The sequence below is a fragment of the Heterodontus francisci genome, chromosome 17 (assembly GCF_036365525.1).
Source record: "Heterodontus francisci isolate sHetFra1 chromosome 17, sHetFra1.hap1, whole genome shotgun sequence".
Taxonomy (NCBI): domain Eukaryota; kingdom Metazoa; phylum Chordata; class Chondrichthyes; order Heterodontiformes; family Heterodontidae; genus Heterodontus; species Heterodontus francisci.
The window spans coordinates 33,421,684-33,442,752 of record NC_090387.1 but is presented as its reverse complement, the minus strand read 5'-3'; the positions used below and the strand labels follow the sequence as shown (position 1 = coordinate 33,442,752).

At 41.6% G+C, this 21,069-nt stretch overlaps 1 protein-coding gene across 7 annotated transcripts in view; it reads right to left on the bottom strand.

The window, feature by feature from the left end:
• The window catches only part of piezo1 (piezo type mechanosensitive ion channel component 1 (Er blood group)), a 394,374-nt gene that overhangs the window by 65,278 nt on the left and 308,027 nt on the right, over nucleotides 1-21,069 (bottom strand). For 6 of the 7 annotated variants that reach the window (XR_010976661.1, XM_068049232.1, XM_068049233.1 and 3 more), the window contains 4 exons: nucleotides 20,975-21,064; nucleotides 18,957-19,042; nucleotides 11,146-11,217; nucleotides 8,729-8,829 (listed from right to left, as the gene is read on the bottom strand). Coding sequence is in view for 6 of the 7 variants with exons in the window: in XM_068049232.1 (XP_067905333.1) it covers nucleotides 8,729-8,829; nucleotides 11,146-11,217; nucleotides 18,957-19,042; nucleotides 20,975-21,064 (349 nt within the window). In the remaining variant the exon portion in view is untranslated. The remainder of the gene's footprint in view (nucleotides 1-8,728; nucleotides 8,830-11,145; nucleotides 11,218-18,956; nucleotides 19,043-20,974; nucleotides 21,065-21,069) is intronic. The other variant, XM_068049237.1, reaches the window with a different exon arrangement.

Below are 21,069 nucleotides of genomic sequence, written 5' to 3'. Positions count from 1 at the left end.
GATGACAGATTTAACTGAGAAGATCAAAATCATGTTTCAAAAGGTGGGTTTTTACAAAGGGAAGAGGTGCAGAATCTCAGGGGGAGTTCGTGAGAGTGGGGTCCTGGTGGCTGATGGCTCTGGTACCAATTGTGAGGGGAGGAGAAGGGAGAAAGCACAGAAAAGGATGTAGTAGTTGAGGTGATTGCAGAAATAGGGTGTGCTGAGGCCATAAAGTATTTGTAGATGGGAATGAGGATTGTAAATTTAGTGTGTTGAAGCACAGAGTAGATTTGTAAGGATACTGATCATGGCAAGCGAGGTTTGTGCAAAACAGAAGGATGACTGAGTTTTGAACAAGTTGAAGTTTATGGAGTATGGAGAATGGGAAGCCAGGAAAGGGATTCAGGCTGTTTTTAAAGAAAAAAAAAACAGCTTTCTCAACTTGTCTGTCACCTTCAGAGATTTGTCTACACACTCCCTCAGGTCTCTCTGTTCCTGCACCCCCTTTAAAATTGTACCATTTAATTCATATTGCCTCTCCTCATTCTTCCTACCAAAATGTATCACTTCACACTTCTCTGCATTAAATTTCATCTGCCATGTGTCTGCGCATTTCACCAATCCATGTTTTCCTCAAGTCTGTTACAATCCTCCTCTTTGTTACCTACATTTTCAAGTTTGCAACATCCTTAAACACGGGTGAGGTCCTGGAGGACTGGAGAATTGCTAATGTTGTCCCCTTGTTTAAGAAAGGTAGCAGGGAAAATCCAGGTAATTATAGACCGGTGAGCCTGACGTCAGTGGTAGGGAAGCTGCTGGAGAAGATACTGAGGGATAGGATCTATTCCCATTTGGAAGAAAATGGGCTTATCAGTGATAGGCAACATGGTTTTGTGCAGGGAAGGGCATGTCTTACCAACTTAATAGAATTCTTTGAGGAAGTGACAAAGTTGATTGATGAGGGAAGGGCTGTAGATGTCATATACATGGACTTCAGTAAGGCGTTTGATAAGGTTCCCCATGGTAGGCTGATGGAGAAAGTGAAGTCGCATGGGGTCCAGGGTGTACTAGCTAGATGGATAAAGAACTGGCTGGGCAACAGGAGACAGAGAGTAGCAGTGGAAGGGAGTTTCTCAAAATGGAGACGTGTAACCAGTGGTGTTCCACAGGGATCCGTGCTGGGACCACTGTTGTTTGTGATATACATAAATGATTTGGAGGAAAGTATAGGTGGTCTGATTAGCAAGTTTGCAGACGACACTAAGATTGGTGGAGTAGCAGATAGTGAAGGGGACTGTCAGAGAATACAGCAGAATATAGATAGATTGGAGAGTTGGGCAGAGAAATAGCAGATGGAGTTCAATCAGGGCAAATGCGAGGTGATGCATTTTGGAAGATCCAATTCAAGAGTGAACTATACAGTAAATGGAAAAGTCCTGGGGAAAATTGATGTACAGAGAGATTTGGGTGTTCAGGTCCATTGTTCCCTGAAGGTGGCAACGCAGGTCAATAGAGTGGTCAAGAAGGCACACGGCATGCTTTCCTTCATCAGACGGGGTATTGAGTACAAGGGTTGGCAGGTCATGTTACAGTTGTATAAGACTTTGGTTCGGCCACATTTGGAATACTGCATGCAGTTCTGGTCGCCACATTACCAAAAGGATGTAGATGCTTTGGAGAGGGTGCAGAGGAGGTTCACCAGGATGTTGCCTGGTATGGAGGGCGCCAGCTATGAAGAGAGGTTGAGTAGATTAGGATTATTTTCATTAGAAAGACGGAGGTTGAGGGGGGACCTGATTGAGGTGTACAAAATCATGAGGGGTATAGACAGGGTGGATAGCAAGAAGCTTTTTCCCAGAGTGGGGGATTCAATTATTAGGGGTCACGAGTTCAAAGTGAGAGGGGAAATGCTTAGGGGGATATGCGTGGAAAGTTCTTTACACAGAGGGTGGTGGGTGCCTGGAACGCGTTGCCAGCGAAGGTGGTAGACGCGGGCACGATAGCGTCTTTTAAGATGTATCTAGACAGATACATGAATGGGCAGGAAGCAAAGAGATACAGACCCTTAGAAAATAGGCGACATGTTTAGATAGAGGATCTGGATCGGCGCAGGCTTGGAGGGCCGAAGGGCCTGTTCCTGTGCTGTAATTTTCTTTGTTCTTTGTTCTTTTTATGTTATCTGCAAACATTGAAATTATGCCCTATATATCCAAACTCAGGTTATTAATAGATACCTAAAAGAGCAGCGGTCCTAATACGGAACCCTGAGGAACCAGAGCGTATACCTCCCTCCAGTCCAATAAACAACTGCTCATGATTACTCTCTGCTTTCTGTCCTTTAGCCAATGTTGTATCCAGCCTACCACTGTCCCTTTAATCCCATGGGTTTTAATTTTGCTAACAAGTCTATTATGGTGGTACTTTGTAAAACACCTTTAAAAAGTCCATGAACTGCACTTCCCTGATTAACCCTCTCCATTACTCTAAAGAAATCAAGTTAGTCAAACACAATTTGCCATTAACAAATCTGTGCTGATTTTCATTTATTAGCCCATACTTTTACATAGTTGTGGTCTTGGGTGGGGATTTTAACTTTCATACAGATTGGAATAAGCAGACTAGCACATGTCTGAAAGGTAGCAAATTTCTTAAGTGTGTTCAGGATAGTTTTCTGCAACAATATGTCCTAGAACCAACAGAGGGGCAGACCATATTAGATTTAGTAATGAAACAGAGATAGTTAAAAGCCTAACGGTGTGTGAACATTTATCTAATAGCAATCATAATATGATCGAGCTCAACACAGAGTTGGAAAGGGAAAAATGCAAAACAGCTACTAAGATTCAAAATTTAGGTAACACTGACTTCGATGCAATGAGATAGAGATGACCCACAGTAAATTGGGTAAATCTGTTAATAAGCAAAATGACGGAAGATAAGTGGGAGATGTTCAAAAAGAATTTGTGATCCAGAACCAGTTTATACTTCTAAAGGGCAAGCGTTCTGCTTGCCAATATAGACAGCCATAGATGATTAAAGAGGTAGAACAAAAAACTAAAAGAAAAAGCAGACAAAATGCAAAAGCTAGCAGAGATCCTGGCAACTGGAAGAGATACGAAGAACAATTCAAGGTGACAAACAGATAGTAAGAGCTACAAAAAGGGAATAAGAAAAGCTTGTAACGAATATAGAAATCAACACAAAAAAGCTTTTCAATTCTATTAGGAAAAAGAGGGTGGTCAAGAACAATTTGAGCCTTTTGAAAACTGTCAATGAAAATAAGGAAATGGCAGGCATGTTGACTAATTATGTTACATCAGTATTTACAGTAGAGGAAGAGTAGAGGAAGCATGCCAGACATCCCATGAAAACTAATATTGTATCAGGGCAGGTAGATATCCATGCAGGCAAAGACAATAAAAATTGTACCAACAGACCTAATCAGCCTTTGGTTTTAATATACACAGCAGCTGTACTATGCCAAACAGCACAGTTCACAACATAGGCAGAAGGTTAGCAATTAGTAGCAGACACATGCTAGTTTATGATCAAAATTGCCACTCTTTTTGTACAATAGAAATACAAAGTCTGGCTAAATGGCTTACTCCTGTGTGTTTATGTCAACTAATTTTGTCCTGGATTATTTTCTCTATAAATTTCCCTACCACAAAAGTAAGACTGGCTGGCTTGTAATTGCCAGGTTTATCCCTCTCCTTTTTTAAACAGCGGTATAACATTTGCAATCCTCCAGTCCTCTGGTACCACCTCCATATCCAGGAGGATTGAAAATTGTGGCCAGAGCTTTCACAATATCCACTCTTACTTCCCTCAGAAATCTACGATGCATCTCATCCGGACAGATGATTTTTCTTCTTTGAGGACTACTAACCTCTTTATTTATTTTTATCCTATCCAATATCACTATTACCTCCGCCTTTACTGCTACATTGGAGCATCGTCTTCTCTAGTGAAGAGAAAAGCCAAGTACTCGTTTAGTACCGCAGTCATCCTCTCTGCCTCCACAAGATCATCTCCTCTTTGGTCTGTAATCAGCCCCACTCTTCCATTGACTACCCTTTTACTATTGTGTTTATAAAAAGACTTCAGGGTTCCATTTTTAGTAAGCTGCTAGTCTATTCTCATACTTTCTTTCCTTTTCCCTTCTCATTCCGTTTTTTTAGATCTCTTCAGCACTTTCTATATTCAGCTTGATTCTCTACTGTATTAGGAATCTTACAATTCTCATAAGCCTCCTTTTAATCTCCATTTCTTTAGTCATCTAGGCAGCTGTATCTTTGGGATGTCCTTCATTTTCCCCCCTCATGAAAATGTGTCTAGTCTGCACCTGAACCTCCTTTTTGGAAGGCCTTACTTTGTTTAATGACCATTTTGTCTTTCGCGTTTTGATTCCTATCTTTAACCCTCTTCCACTGACGAATGCGCCACTTGCAACACTTCATTCCCCAGAACTGGATCCAGCACTGCCTCATTCCTCACTGATCAAGAAAGTTCTCTTGTACACATTTTAGGAATTCCTCCTCCTCTTTGCCCTTTACACTATTAATATCCTAATCTTTATTAAAATAATTAACGACCCCATTATCTCTACTTTGTAGTTCTTGCATCTTGCTGTAATTGACCTGCAAATTTGCTCTTCTATCTCCTTCCCACTATTTGGTGGCCTACAGTGTACACCCAGTAGTGTAATAGCTCCTCTATACTTCACTGCTTGGCTAAATTTCTATCCTTTGTCATAAAACTCTTACTTACGCGATTGATTTTTTTTTAAGTACTAAAAGAATTTGAAAAAATTTTTTTTTTTAAGAAAACCGAAAGGTTGAAGTCTCAGCGTCATCTACAGCACAGAAGGAGGCCTGTCAGCCCGTCGAGTCCATGCCAGCTCTCAAATAGAGCAATTCAATCAGTCCCATTCCCCCGCTCTATCTTGGTAGCTCTGCAAGTTTAGCTCCCTCAAGTGCCCATCCAATTTCCTTTTGAAATCATCCATAGTGTCTGCTTCCACCATTCTTATAGGCAGCGAGTTCCAGGTCATTACTACTCGCTGCAGAAAGAAGTTCTTCCTCACATTTCTCCTCCATCTCTTGCCTAAAACCTTAAGTTGGTGTCTCCCAGTCCTTGTACCATCAGATAATGGGAACAGCTTTTCTTTGTCTATCTTATCTAAACCTGTCATAGTTTTCCACACCTCTAACAAATCCCCCCCTTTGCTGCAAGGAGAACAACCCCAGCTTCTCCAACCTAACCTTGCAGCTAAAATCCCTCATCCCTGGAACCATTCTGGTAAATCACTTATGCATCCTCTCGAGGATCCTCATATCCTTTCTAAAGTGTAGTGACCAGAACTGGACACAATACTCTAGTTGTGGCTGAACCAGAGCTTTATAAAAGGTTCAGTATAACAAGCTTGCTTTTGTATTCAATACCTCTATTTATGAAGCCAATGATCCCATATGCTTTGCTAACCACTCTCTCAATATGTCATGCCACCTTCAAAGATGAACCCTGAGATCCCTCTTTCCCCGCACATTCTTGGAACAGGATTTCAATTACGGTGTCGGACCCCGATGTGTTCATTTCCGGGTTCCAACCTCGCACTGCGTCGGCAACATGCACATGTTTGCTATTTTAATGGGAAATTAACTTAATTAGCCAAGAGTTGCATTCGTCATCCAATTAGCAGCAGCAGGCGCAGGAAGGAGAATGGGACACAGGAAGTAGCAGGCCTGATTTAAAGGGCAATCTGAGCCATAGCTGCAGTTGCCTTTCACCTCAATCATGGAAGGAGGAGCTGAGCAGAGGACACTGGGTAGGGAGGGGCCCCCCCATGCCAGGACAGCCCCCTGTTTTTCTGATGCCTCACTTGAGGTGCTGCTGGAAGCGGTGACAACATGGAGATAAATCCTTTTCCTTGCCAGAGGCATGAGAAAGCCTGCAAGGCAGACCAAGAAGGCATGGCTGGAGGAGTGGTCAGGAGGAACTGGGTGCAGTGCAGGAAATATTTCAATTACCTGCTTAGGTCTGGTAAGGTGAGTCCAAAGATAGACCCAGAAGGCAAGCTTCCTGTTCAGCAGTCACCAGAATGCAAAAGAGGGGGGCATCCTGAGGGTGCACAGAGGTCTCCTGACCATGGGAGAGATGTGTGTTCAGCAGCCGTGATGACCCTAAACATAGTTTATAACCCTAGTGCTGTTGGACAATAGGCTACAATGAAGACTGCATCATCATATGCAAATGAAAAGTTGCAAGTTGTGAGGGAGAGAGGGATCGTCCTCACGGCATCTTTCTTCATCTCGCAGGCCAAGGGCCCGCCAGATTAATTCTCGACGCCACCTGAAAAGAACTGCTCCAGAAAAGATCCCAGTGACCCATCCACGTGCACTCGGATGCCAGACTGCATGCCATTTTTGGGACACAACATATATCATCCTTTTTCTTCAAGAATTAACAAGTATTTGGCCAAAGTATTCTTTTTTTGTCTTGTTTTTGTAAAAGAACTCTGCAAAGAGAATTTCTTTTTTTTCTTCTCTTTAACCAGTGTGTGTGTGTTGGGTATTTAAAAAAAAAAGAACTTTCATATTTCAATCTGTGTGTTAATGCTTTGCTTCATTACTGGATAAGTCATTTTTATAATAAACTGAGAATTTTGTTGTTTATTAAAGAAACATGGTTGGTGTATTATACTCTGGGATGAAGAGTAGAGTTTATGAATGACTGTATCGGTAACTGGGTAAACATTCAAATATATGTTGTGACCTGTGGAGAAGTGGAACTAGAGTGTACTCCTCCCTCCTTGGTAGTAACAAAGCTGCAACTGACCCTCCTATTCCATAAGCTTCAATTTTGTTAACCAGTCTTTTATGTGGTACTTTGTCAAACAATTTAAGATCCATATAGACAACATCCATTGCTTTCCCTTCATCAACTTTCTCTGTTACAGTATCAAAAAATTTAATTGGATTAGCCAAGCGCGATCTGCTTTTTACAAATCAGTGCTGGCTATCCTTAATTAATTCAAACCTCTCCAAGTGCCTGTTGATAATTGTTTCCCCTGATTATTGTTTTTAAAACCTTACCCACCACTGATGTTAAACTGCCCAGCCTGTAGTTACTAGCAATATCCTTCACCCTTTCTTGAATAAAGGTGTCACATTTGCCACTCTCCAATCCACTGGCACCTCCTATTATCCAGGGAAGATTGGAAAATTATGGCAAGCCCTTCACTATCTCCAACCCCACTTGCTTTAGCAACCTGGAATGCAAGCATCAAAATGTTTCAATTTCCAAATTAGCTCTCAACAACTCACTGTCCAGTGCATCACTGAGATGTAGAACTGAAGAGTCCCAGGTTCAATTTTCAGTCTGTGCTAATTTAACTCAAATCTGCTACAATTGGCCGTAACACCCTGGGATAGAGAAAACATTAGCCAGGGTTCCCACTCTTAATTACTATCCAATAACTCCTTTGGATAACATAGGATTGGGCTTAACTGTGATTGATGTTGCTGTTGATTGTGGTTGTGGCTGAGTACCTGGCTTCAATAACTTTCTGGTATTCACTGCATGGATTCAGACATAAAGAAATGAAAAAAACTTCCCTCAAGTTGACCAAGTCTTTGCTCTCAGGTGGTCACCAATGTTCTTGAATCACGCTATTACCGGGTGCGGAGAGTGACTCGGGTTGACCGTCCAAAATTTTCCTTCACTCTGAAGCAGCGCCTTGCTACCCCTTAGCAACTCCTCAAAAAAATCAACTTGATCAGAAAATTGTCACTGGACTTGGTTTTACCAAGCCCACGATGTTGGGCTCCATGGCGATGGGGGGGGGGGGGGGGGGGGGGGGCTGGAAAATTGTTCCAGTCGAGGCCCGCCATGGTGGCCGACGGCAGGAGGGCTTGGCCCGATCCTCTCGACGGCAGTGAGGCTCCGTGGCGGCTCCCCACTCCTGGGTGATGGGACCTGGATTTAAATATTTAAATTAATGGGATGAATAAATTTAAATTAACTTACTTTGAATATTCTGGGCCCGCAGCCAGCACTCCCACACCGTCAATTCCCTGTCTGGGGAAAGCAGGCGTGACACTGGTGGAGAGTGGAGAGGAGCTAAGATTTTTACTGCGGCGGTGGGGGAGTGGTGGGAAGCGGGTTCAAATAAGCATCATCAGTGTAGGGGATGATGGGAAGAGGTGAACTTTCAACTTTGTGCAAAGTGGGGGGTGGGGAGGTCAGAATTCAAAGGTAAGTGTTTTGGTGAAGTGGGGTGGGCGGGGAGAGAGGGAGGGCAAATACTGTAATTTTTATTGGGGGTTAGAAAGGGGTGTTACAATTTTATTTTGTAAAGTTTGGGGGGGGGGGGGGGGGGGGTGCACTTTGAAAATTCAAATTTGCCAGCAGGGCTGGCTGTCATTTAGAAATGGTGCCAGCTCTTGCGTACAGGCAGCTGGACGCCATTACCGGTGACGGACAACCCGCCCCCTCCACCTGATTGGTGGGGGCAGGCCGCCCCAGCTCTTTAAATGAACCACCACGTGGGCGATTGCGGCGGCTCTTCAGCGTGCAGCCCGCCATTTTTTGAGCTTGCCGCTGGGAGTGACGGCGGGCTCTTAAAATCCAGCCCATTGTGGGTGTTAACCTGAGTCCTACCATTCTGTGGCACAATCTATTAGTGCACCAAAACCCTGTGTAATATTCTTTAAAGATGATTTCCTGTTCTGTTGTTTTACAGTACCTGGAATGCACTCTGTTTCGGAGGTTGCTGTTCCTCCTGCACACATTCTTCATCTTCCTCACTGTCCGACTCAAACAAGTAATATTCTCCTGACTGAAGAACTGCACAGATAAATGTGAGAGAAAGGCACACCGTTAGTTTCCAAGTCATAACTCAAGTATTAAAAATGCAGCAAACACAGCACGTCGAAATAAGTTATTGAAGAAACCACAACTAAAATGACAATGACAATAAATCAGTTATTTCATAAAATAATGTGTGTTATAACTTTGGTCTCAACACTGTTAACATTGATATATCAATTATAGAATATCCTCTTTTTCATCATGTTCCTATTAAATATTGGGGCACATTTCATGCACAGTTGCAAATATCCTTGCAAAAAGCTCAGTATCTAAGCAATCAATACCATGAAAGCCACTCAATGCAGCAGTTGCTAACTGGATAATTTAGAAAGGCATTTCATATCAGTAAAGACTAAATTACACACAGGAGGTAGTGTAAGACGACAGGGGTCATTGTTCTGATCGTTCTAACCAAAGGTCATCGACCTGAAATGTTGGGCTGGATTTTCAAGGGCCCGTGGAGGCAGGTCTGCAGGCAGGGGGTGGCCGAAAATAGGAAGGAAATCCCCATGTCCCCACCTCCACCAAATTCAGCAGGAGGCGGGGTGACGGCAGAACTGGTCACCTGCTCGGCTGTGGAGGGTTGCCTATTAAGCCCCTTTAATGCTTAATTAAGGGCACTCTCCTGTCTGGATTTTCTAGCAGGTTTATGGTTACCAGTCGAGCCAGGAAGCCACCCGCAAAACAGTGGTGGTCTCCCAGTAACAGAGCAGGTAGTCTTGGGAGCCAGAGGCTTCATTCAATGGGGAAGGTGCCTGTTACTGTGGGGGGGGGGCTTTTTCCCACCTGGCCCTTCTGGGAAGGGAGGTGTGGCCTTCCTACTTCAGCAATTCCTGCCTCTGACAGTGTGGCTGCTGATTTTTCAGTGCTGGAGGGCTTCCTATTGGCTCTCCAGCTTCAGAAACCCACCCACTGTCCTTAATTGGATGGGGCTCTTAGAGCCAGTTTCTTATTTGGCCACCTCCTCAAAAATCTCTTCCAGGGTCCCGTCGCCAGCATTTCTGGATTGCCGACCAGAATTTAGCCCAGGAATCAGGACCCGGGAATGAAGATTCAGCCTGTTAACCGTTGCTCTCCCCACAAATGCTGCCAGATCTGCTGAGTATTTTCCCCATTTTCAGTTTATATTTCAGATCTCCAGCATCTGCAGAAATTTGCTTTTGTAGTTATGAATTACTATGATGTAACATGTATTAAAACTACATTTTATGCTTGCGGACAGGTTAACTCTGGCTGTAGATTCATTCTGATTAGAAGACTGGACAGGTGCATGACATTGTACAAAAAATTCTAAAAAATGAATCATCACTGCACACGCCAAAATGCACATGCACAATGACGCTTTGAGTTCAAGAGGAAAACTGACGAACTACTATGTGTGGAAAGAGTACCAGCCAATACAAGTAAGGTCATGGTTCTGAACGATCTAAATACAATAAGGGCATAAGGCAGTCTAGGTAACTGGTGAAGGATGTTAGAAATATTGAATTAGAAGAGTTCAATCTGCAGCCAGTTTAAAAGAAAGAGATAAAGCAGCATCAAGTTTTAAAACAAAAAAATATATAAAGCTATGACTACAGAAGGGGAGCAATTGTTTACTGGAAAAGGAAACGGAGTGGTTCAGGATGGCTTACAGGAGTAAAATATGTTTAGTCACACATACTGATGTTAGTTTTAAAAAAAACTAACATTCTTGTCTTAATCAAAGGTTATTGTGGTGTTTTTTCCATGTCACACAGATGGTCGTCTGACTGTTACCACTGATGCTGTGGTTTCATGCAGGTCAGATTTGCTACATAATTATTCATGATTATTGATCCATCTGTTCACATCAGTGAGCTCCATAATATGAGACCAGAATGGGGAGTAAGAGCATCAAGAAAAGTTAAACAGAACAGGGGAGAATGAGATGGAGATCATCAGAAAATGCAAGACTGCAAGAAGAGAACATGCAGAAACAAAAGAAGAGAAAAGGAACTACTTCGCCATCAATTGGTCCATGTGCTTAGGTCAAATGCAGTAGAATAGCAAAAAATTTGAATGATATAGGACGAGTAAACCACTGAGCATAAACCACGTGAGGTACGAATGAAAAATACAGTTGAAAAGTTTATACAATGTCAAGAGCTCCAGTGACCAAAATTCAAGCAATTATGTTGCCATGTGTTCATCAAATGTGCCCACAATATATCCCTGGTTTAAAAGGAACACAAAAGTTGAAGATTATAGGCAAAGGACAAACCAAATGTGTTATATCAAAAATGACACAAAGCTGTGACGCTCATTAAATACCTTGGGCATGGTTTACCCAGGGATTCCACCATTTCTTTTTCTCCTGGGACTTCTCTTCCGCTGCACCTTGCTCTGTCATACAGGAGACAAGCATGTTGTTTCCACATCAGGGATCTCCATAAAATTGCAGCTTTCAGTATCAGTTACATCGGTAGATTTGCTGTGGCATTTCCACCACAGCAAAATTACAAAAAGCAGGACAAGAATAAGCAAATTTATTGGTAGCTTCCACAGGCTCTGAAAGATGCTGTTAAAGTAGCGTAAATCCCAATTTAAGGTATTGTTTCAAGTAGTTGACAGAAGCTTTGCATAAAGCATTTAATGCTGTCAATGCACTTTGTCAATTTTAGTTGCAGCTATCAAGGATCTACGCCTTAGCAGGTAGATATCCGTGCATGCGAAGACAACCAAAATTGTACAAACAGATCTAATCAGTACTACATCATCAGCATTTGGTTTTAATATATTCAGCAGCTGTACTATGCCACACAATATAGCTCACAACATATAGGCAGAAGGTTAGCAATTGGTGGCTAACACATGCTAATTTATGATCAAAATTGCCACTCTTTTCACGCAACAGAATTACAAAGCATGACACAAAGCAACACATCATCCTCCTCCTTCAGCAGTGAGGGATGCTTCCAGTGCTGTCAACATTGGGTGAATGTTAGGACTGACGTTTAGGAATTAAATGTTCATTGTTGTAAGTGACATAAATATCAGAATAGTTCCCTTACAATTGTTACTCTTAATGACTGTTACTTGGCTGATTCTCTACGTCTCTTACCTCTCCCCATTTTTTCTAAATCACAATGCTTTGTCGACATGTTGCTACCACACATCCATGAAAGCAGGGCACCAATCTGCAACAAGCCTTTTACCTACGCTGTTCTGAATGGGTTGCTCTCCACATTTTCTCCAAGGAAGTGTTTCATTTCACTCCCTTCATCCATCGGACAGCTCAACTAAAGATTCAAAATGCATCTTGGGGGAAGAACATTTAAGTTGGAGCTATTGGTTGGGATTTTCCATTCCTGTGCTCCCCATCCTGCGATATCTGAATGGAGAATCCTGGGAATTGTCTCTCAAGCATCAGAGTGAGAGAGTATACACTTGAAATGGTGTGTAGAGTTCTGGTCTCCATACTATAAAAAAAGGATACTGAAGCATTGTAGAAAGTGTAATTTCCATTTTAACAAGGAATTACGAGAATTGAGAGCATGCAATGATCAGGAAAAGTGGAGCAGGTTGGGGCTTTTTCCTTTGAGGAAAAGGCGGCAACGAGGAAACCTGATAGAGGTCGGAAATTATGGATTTTAAAGGGTGGATGTGGCAAAACTGTTTCCACTTGTGGGAAAGTCCAAAACAAAAGGGCATCAATACAAGATAGCCACTAATAAAATGAATTTTGGAGGAATTTCTTTACAGAGGGTGGAACTTGCTGTCACATGGAATTGTTGAAGCAGATAACATTGACAAATTTAAGGAGGCTTATGCATGTGTTGGGGCAAAGGGGATAGAGGGATTTGAAATCTGGATGGGAAGACATAATTAGAATGGGAGGAGGCTCATGTGGAATAGAAACATTGGCATAGACCAGTTTGACTGAATGGTTTGTTTCTGTAATTTTGTAAGGTTTTATGTAATTAATTCTGTGCAAGTACATCAGCGCAGACAAGAAATTATTTTACAGTGCCCAGCATGATTACAACCAGGGATTCTATTAATTTTACAGTTGACACAAATATGGACATAAATTTTCAGTTCAATTTGATGTATTTAGATGTAGATTATGAAGCTGGTATGCAGAAAAGAGAATCCCTATTCTCATTGTTCAGTTTCACATATTCATTGTTCAGAATCGTACATTAAAAATGGCCACTTCAGTGAGATACCAGACAGCTGCTGGCGTCTATGCAACCACTGCCTTCAAGAGAGAAAAGGATAAAAAGGGAAGAAAATTGGGGATAGGAAAAACTGTTCATTGTTTGCTCTCATTTGTACGTCTATGTCTCTGGCACTTATATCCTCTGCAAACAAGGGCAGAGTGGCAGAGGTAGAAAATAAATAAAAGTGTATAAAAATGCAAGGGGAACTAAATAAAACCATTAAGGACCAGAAAAGGTACGGAAGAAAAGTAGAAGTTGAGATTGCATAGCATCATGGAGTGATGGCATACAAAATCAATTCCACTTACTTTCAATTTCATTGCTAGAATGGAGAAGACAGCCAGGGATAGTTGCTCTCCCATTTGTCTCCGAGGAGCCAATACTATCAGAAGAACAAGTTACCCACCCTCTCAACCACAGCTAAAGAATTATTCATTTGAAAGAAAATATACAATCTGTGTTTCCTTTAGTTCAGGAAATTATTAACAGAGTGTCTGAATTTGTAAACAATGAGTAAAAACCCTAAAATTAAAATGGGTCACACTCTAGAAAATTTTTTATAATAAAGAACACAAAATTCAGGTGAAAAATGCATTTAGTACTTATCCACTCCCCTTTTAAATGCTGTTACAGTCTCTGCATTGATGGCCACTTGTAAAGCATTCCATGCTCTAATGAAATAAAACTTCTAACTTCTCCCTTCATCCTTCTAGTGGTCAGTCTAAGTTTATGTCCCCTGCACCACCAGCATTAATGACTATATTAATAAATATTAATATAATTATGTTAAATCAAATTAAAAGGCACAGTTCAAGCATGTCAGATTACTCAAAGGTACAAACAAAGCAGCACAGAAGCCACAGATATGAAGAGGAACTTGTAAAAAGTGAAACTATAGTATAATAATACCACTGTAGAAAAAAAGAAATGGAGAGGTGAACAGATCAGGTTTAACAAACTAACAGCAGATTTTTACCTGTTAATATGTCCAGAAAGTAAGGAAACATCACAACAATGGTGTGCATTTTAGATTATTTTTGGAAAGATAATAATTTAGGCATTGAAACTGAAGGATATCCTTACAAAATATCTTACTTAAATCTCAACTGCCTTACAGGACCCTTCAGTAAAGTATGGGTATTCATTAACATTATGTTGCATCCCATGACCTGATTACTAACTTGCTTAAGTACCATTCTCAACAACATCTGGTATTTACCTTGTACATTAATGATAAAACAAACAAGGTGCTTTACAAATAGACAAATAGAAAATGGTACCATGCCAGAAATGGAGAGATACGGAGGGGCAATACAAAACTTAGCATCTTTAAAAGCTCAGCTCTGGGCCATTGAGACAAAATCTTGCTAGAATTGGCTATTTTGTTTTAAACTTGAATAATCTTTTTTGTTCTTTACCAATGTTACAAACAGCCAACATCAGTTAAGTACATTGAGGAGGATTAAATCATCTGACAGTATAAATCTAGAATATACTTCATAATACAGCACGCAAATCCTCCACCTTGCATGGGGAAAAAATTCAGTTAATCTGAAAACCATTCTTAGATAATCGCTAGAAAGAGATGTCAATGACTATGGGAGCAGTTGAACTGCTGGGTTACCGGGATAGTATTAATTCAGAGATCTGGGGAGCAGAGAGAGAAGACAACACTGGCTAACACCATTTGGATACATAACTCACATGCCACACTTCTTTTCATCCTAGGTTGTCAGTCAATAAGTTGGCTCAGTAAATGAACCATGTGGTGTAGCACTTGGCCAAATGGAACAGGAAGGTTCCAGATTTAGTTACTATTTTTTGTTTAATCAAGTTATTTCAGCCAGGGGTACACTGAGGTCTCTGCAATTCAGCTCAGCTTGCCGAAGAAAAATGAACTTTTAGTCAGGCTTCCTGTTCTTGGTAGTCATCCACTGACTCCCTCCTCCCCACTTTGCTGGAAGGATACTGTAAAAGATACTGCTAGTGATCACCATTGCTTTAAGCATTTTTATGTACTGTAAAGAGATTGCTGAAAACTGACACCCTGTGGCACAAAAGTTAAGGGCACCATTCTACTGTGCCATGGATTTTTGAGGCATGAGTGCACATCAGTGATCCTTCACATTCTGAGTTCCTAACATTTCCAAGCTCCTATTATGCAACTTTTATCAGAAGGGTAGAGCAGTTCTAGCAACTGTTCACTTACCTACCTTCTATATCTCAGGTAATGCATGACATCGGGTAGACGAGAGAACTCAGGAAAAATAGAGGGAGTGTTTCCTCCTATGTTATGAACGCTGGACTTTGTGGCATGATTATTTTTAAAAATTGTGAATTTTAATGTAGTGTAAAAATGGAGTCAGAGGAGACTTGTGAGGCTTGATTTTAAGAACATCGTGATCCGTGGCGGGATGTGGGGGCCTGAAGATGGCTCCGGATGAGGCCCGACACGGACATTGGCGCCGGCAGGGCCTGGCCCGATCCTCCCAGCGGCGGCCAGGCTCCGTGATGGTTCCCCCCAACTGCTGCTGGGCGACGGGACTACCATTAACATATTCAAATCAATAAAATGAATACATTTAAATAAACTTACCTGAGATCTTGAGGGCCCGCCTCGATCTGCGGCAAGGCGGTCAGCGTTCCCGTGCCTTTAGATCCACATAACGGGGAAATGAGACGTGACACTGGTGGAGAGGGGGGAGGAGTTAAGTTTATCAGTGTGTGTGTGGGGGGGGGCCGCGAATGGGGTCGAATATGTGTAATGGGTGTAGAGGATGGTGGGAAGGGTTGAACCTTAAACGTTGTGCAGTTGGGGGGGGGGGGGGGGGGGGAGAGGAGGTGGTCAGGTGTAAAAGGTAAGTGTTGGGGGGGGCAGTGATGGGCAAATACTTATCGTAATTGTTATTGGGGGGGTGGGAAAAGGGCATAAGAAATGTATTTATTTACTTTTGGGGGGCTTTTTAAAAATATTTAAATATGCCGGCAGGGCTGGCTACCCTTTAAAAATGGCGCTAGTGCCTGCGCACAGGCAGCTAACACCATTGCCGACGACGGACAGCCCACTCCTTCCACGTGATTTGGGGGGGGGGGGGGGGGGGGGGGGGGGTGTGGGAGCCGCCTCGGCTATTTAAATGAAATTGCTTAAGATTGCAGCGACTCTTTGGCGTGCGGCCTGCACGGGCAGGACGCCACTTTTTGAGCTCACTGCCGAGATCGGCGACGGGCTCATAAAATCCAGCCCATCAACCCTGCTTAAAGAGAAGGTATGAATCTTAGTTACCAGGACAGCAAGGAATGCAAATCAAAGACCCTTTTGAAAAGCAGAATGAAAGATGATAACACCTGACAGACAATGGGTTTTGTCTTCCCAGACTCTCAGATCGTAAACAAGGAGACAGTGGTTCCAAAAATGCAAATGCGAGTTGCAATTACTAACACCTGGGAACAAAGGAAGGCCTGGGTGGTTCTGCTGTGGCCAGACTTGTGGGCTCTGCATATTGAAAAAGCAAATGGCTATTGGCTTTTGATTCTGGATAAATTCTATAGACTTTGGGAAATCTGGAGACTGGAAGGAAGACCGGAAGACAAAGGCCAGTGGTGGAAGCCTCAGAAGACAGAAAGGGGGATCACCTGCTCTCAGAACACTGATACAATGAAAGGCTATGAAGACTTGAACCTGATTTGAAAGTTGATGTTTGTGGAAAAGGATAAAAGACTAACAGGATCACCAGAGATTGCCTTATTCACAGAAGTCCAGGTCGAAAGTACTTGGAAAAAGTGAGTAATGGGGACATTGACTTTGCGAAGGTCTGGGAGATCCAATCCATTGCAACTGAGAGGAGTTTAGGACTTTTAGCTGTGTAACGTATAATTTGTGTAATGTCATTTGGAGTATCAGCTCCTTACAAAGTACTATTTAGTTAACGGTAATTTTGAGAAGTCGTAAATGTGAAATCTTGTTGTGTAATCCTATAAATTGGTCTGGGGAGTTCATATCTCGTTTTTTAATTTTAACGGTCTCACTGAGGTCATAACACTTATTAAAAAAACTGATGAAAGATATTTTAAATATTTTAAAATGCCCTGATGTTTAAAGCCTAAGTTGTATGTAAAATATTAACGACTTAAGTCTTATTCATTCTTATATTAATCTAAATACTCTATTTTATAATTACATGACATCCATTAGAATGGCAGTTGGTTCAACAGAATTCTGTTACCTGATCATTTTTAAGGTTTTTGACAGGCCTCCATTGCTAATGAAACAGCCGAGAACCCACAAAGTTCCTTTTGTAGCTCGTTCTGTCAGGCAGTGTCCAATTAGATTGCCCACCTCATGAAGTGGATTGAATTTTGGAGAGGACGAAAGCAAGCTTTTGACCTGAGAGATGCAGCATACATCAGTTTCACATGACTACTATCTAAATCATTGCCTGGAAATTTGATAAGCCAGTCTTTTGCTGATTCACAAATTTCAAAGAGACATAATGCAATTTGTGGAGAGCAGTATGATGGAAATTGCTGTTTGCACCCGGCATCAGTACTAATGCTGCAAAATTTGCAGAATGATACAAATGTCAATGTGAGAGTAGAACTTACATTACTGATTGGATCAGTATCAGCATCAGACTACAATATATCTATATTCACTTTTGTTTTGATTTGTTCGCAGGATGTGAGCAAGACTGGCAAAGCCATATTTTTATTCCCGATTCCAAGTTGCCTTGAGAAGGTTGTGGTGGGCCTTCTCCTAGAACTGCTGCAGGCCTAGCACTCATCTAGCTTCCCCAGTGTTGTTGTGTAGGGAATTCCAGGATTTGGAGCAGTAATGAAGGAGGAATGGCTAAATATATCTAAGTCACATTGATATGTGGTTTGTATCATTCCTGCACTGTTCAATATCAGCAGTTACATTTTTGTGCAATAGAGGGTATTAATGACAAAATTTAGAGTTGTAACTACTCACAGTACACATAAAACATTGTCCTGTTGGAAATTACTACTGAGAAGTTGCATTAATTGTCTTGGTCAATTCAAGAAAGAGTTACATACAGTTCTTAGGGCGAATGGGATCAAGGGAACGGGAGAAAGCGGGAACAGGTTACTAAATTTGGATGATCAGCCATGATCGGATTAAATGGTGGAGCAGGCTCGAAGGGCCTACTCCTGCTCCTATTTTTCTATGTTTCTAAGAGATTTTGGAATGATTATGAAAGCAACCAAAATGAATTCCTCACAATATCAAATACAGCATCAGTCAATGCTACCATCTGCTAATATTCACATTGGTAAAATAATATTTGTGCACTTCAATAGTCTGTTAAAAGTACAAGAGAATAAACAAAGATGTCAATTGATCTCACCACAGAAGCATTCAACTAGCCAGCTGCTTTTTTCCTTCAGCAAGATGTAAAAATTCAACAAAAGTGTTCACATTCCATGGGTTTCTTCCTTCAATATTACATTACAGACATGAGATAATCATGATTACCAAATGTCATTATCACAAGTTACAAAACCTTTGAGAGTTCATGCATGTGGCGCATGTTAAATGCAAAAAAGCCTGACTAAATGCACAATAAAGATCTAGCAACTTACATTGAGCTAACATGGGTTATCGGTTGCCATCATTAGAAACATTATCATATTCGCCTACTCCAATCACCATCAACACATTCGGCAAATAGAGCCTTCATCCTCAGCCAAGGGACACTGGACTAAAGTATTGAAAGTTGTCTCCAATGCACTCAAAGTACAATGGAAGGACAGATACCAGTAGTGCATTTGTACCCTGCACCTAACCATATCAGAATAGGATAAAAAGATATTTGTACCTATATCTGTAAATATTTATGATACAGGAGAGCATTAAGTCTTCTCCTATGTATTATTTAATGACTACACCTTATATCATACCTTTGTCTCCTGCATCCTTTTCACTGGGATCTTTGGGATTCTTTCCACCTCTATACTTTTCCTGTTTTGCCCGGATCCTCTCCATCCTGCCAGACAGAAATGTCTACATCAACTTTGAAACAGTCAGGTGAAATGTAATGTCAGTTGTTAAAATGTGTATAATTACAGAAGACTTCAAACATATTAAACATCCAAATTCTGTTCTGGGTGACAATGAGGATGTGGAGAATACCATTTTGCTTAAAACTTTAGCCAAACTGCAAGTAATCTCTTGTTGGACTGCCAGATTTTGTGCTGGGCAACAAATGCCTGTGCTTTTAAGAGCTGAGTTGGCACTTTTTATGCAGCTCTTACAATTTGCCCATTTAAAACCAAAGAATTTTTCTGAAACAGTTCTGCTGACATCTTTGAACAGAAAACTGCTATGGGAATTGCTAGTCGTATTAAGTTTACCACCTTGACTCTGCCCTTAGCCAGGTTGAGGCCTCAGCCCTCTGATCTACAAGGAAGTCAAGGGTTACGCGGGGCAGGCAGGAAAGTGGCGTTAAGGCCACAATCAGATCCGCCATGATCTTATTTAATGGTGCAGCAGGCTCAAGGGGCAAATGGCCTACTCATGTTCCTATTTCTTATGTTCTGTTATGTTCTTTTGTACAGGACAGCAAATACACTGTTGCCACTCTGGATCATATGGATATTTCTCTAGCACTGGGTTCCAACCAGAATGGTAAAACCACAAAGCTGCCTTCATGACTTCTCTGCCTGGACAACTGCCCTGGAGTATAAATGAGCTGATTTAGCAGTAGTGGGCACCAACCCAATTATCAACGGATCTTACTTGATTCCTTGGGTTGTCACAACGTGCATGTTAGATACTCTGCAGGCTCATGAGAAAGAGGTTAGATTTAATTCTGCAAGGAATGTGTAGGATAGGATCTGTCTTTATAAGAGATCAAAGAGAGAAACAAGACTCAGGAGAACTTCACTTACATTGTTTTCTTTGATTTACTTAAGTTTTTCAACTTAGTGCATCATGAGCCCCTCAAAGTAGCAGCAAGTTATGAGACTACATGGACAGATCTAAGATTTTATCCATGGTGTGCAATTCAGGTCCAAGGTCCTTGTAGCAGTAGACAACTCACTGAACCGATTTCTTTCAAAAGAGGAGCGAGGCAAAGTTGTCTACTACTATCCATCTTATTTTCCATCTTCATCAATAATGAAGGCAGGCAGCTGCTTCTGACACTCTTCATCTCCAATGGAACCCAAGCATATTATGGTGAGTTGTGCTGCTAAACTTACCACTCATTAGGGACTCCTAGTACATGTCACCCACCTTGTGAGAGCTCACACCTGCACTTGTTAGTTGTCAGCAACCTAACAGTCAAATGGTGACTTTCTGTATCGGGGTTAAACAGCCATTATAGACTTGATAATCTGGCTCGAGCCCAGCAGGTCCACAGTATTCCAAGGTACTGCTGATGTTGGACAATGCAGCTTGAGTCAACAATGAAACCTGGAAAGATAGACCTGTCACTGAGGGCAGGCAAAGCCCTAACGGGTGATCTTACCTGGAATACCAGTGGAAAGCTTACCAATGATTTGCCCTGTTTAGATGCACAGGTTTTGCCAGACTAAACCCAAGCAATAAAGCAATATCTTTTTGAGCACCAGGGGATTTCTAAGCCTCGGCTCTGCCAACCAGCATCTAGACCCTTTGGATTTGAGTGAGTAGGACATGTCCCCATGGGGCAAGAACACCATTTTCTACTGGCCTAACAGAAATCTTATAGGTGAATGTCAATGTTTCAGCAGATTTAATTGGAGATTCCCAAACATAGTAATGGTTTTCCATGCACGTCAGACATTAAGTTGACCAAAAAAAAACACTCAGTTATGGAATTGTTTCTAGAGAAAACGGTTCTATAATATATTTTTAAAAAAGCATTAGTGTCTACAGTTTTAGACCTCTCAATGATTCCACAGATGATGGCCCTTCATCCATTTAACCGACTTACTGTCTTTTCAACTGTGCTATGGACTTCTTTTCAGCTTCATGGTGGAAATTCATGTTTTTGATGATGCTTGCATTGAACAGCTCAAAGCCCCTGTG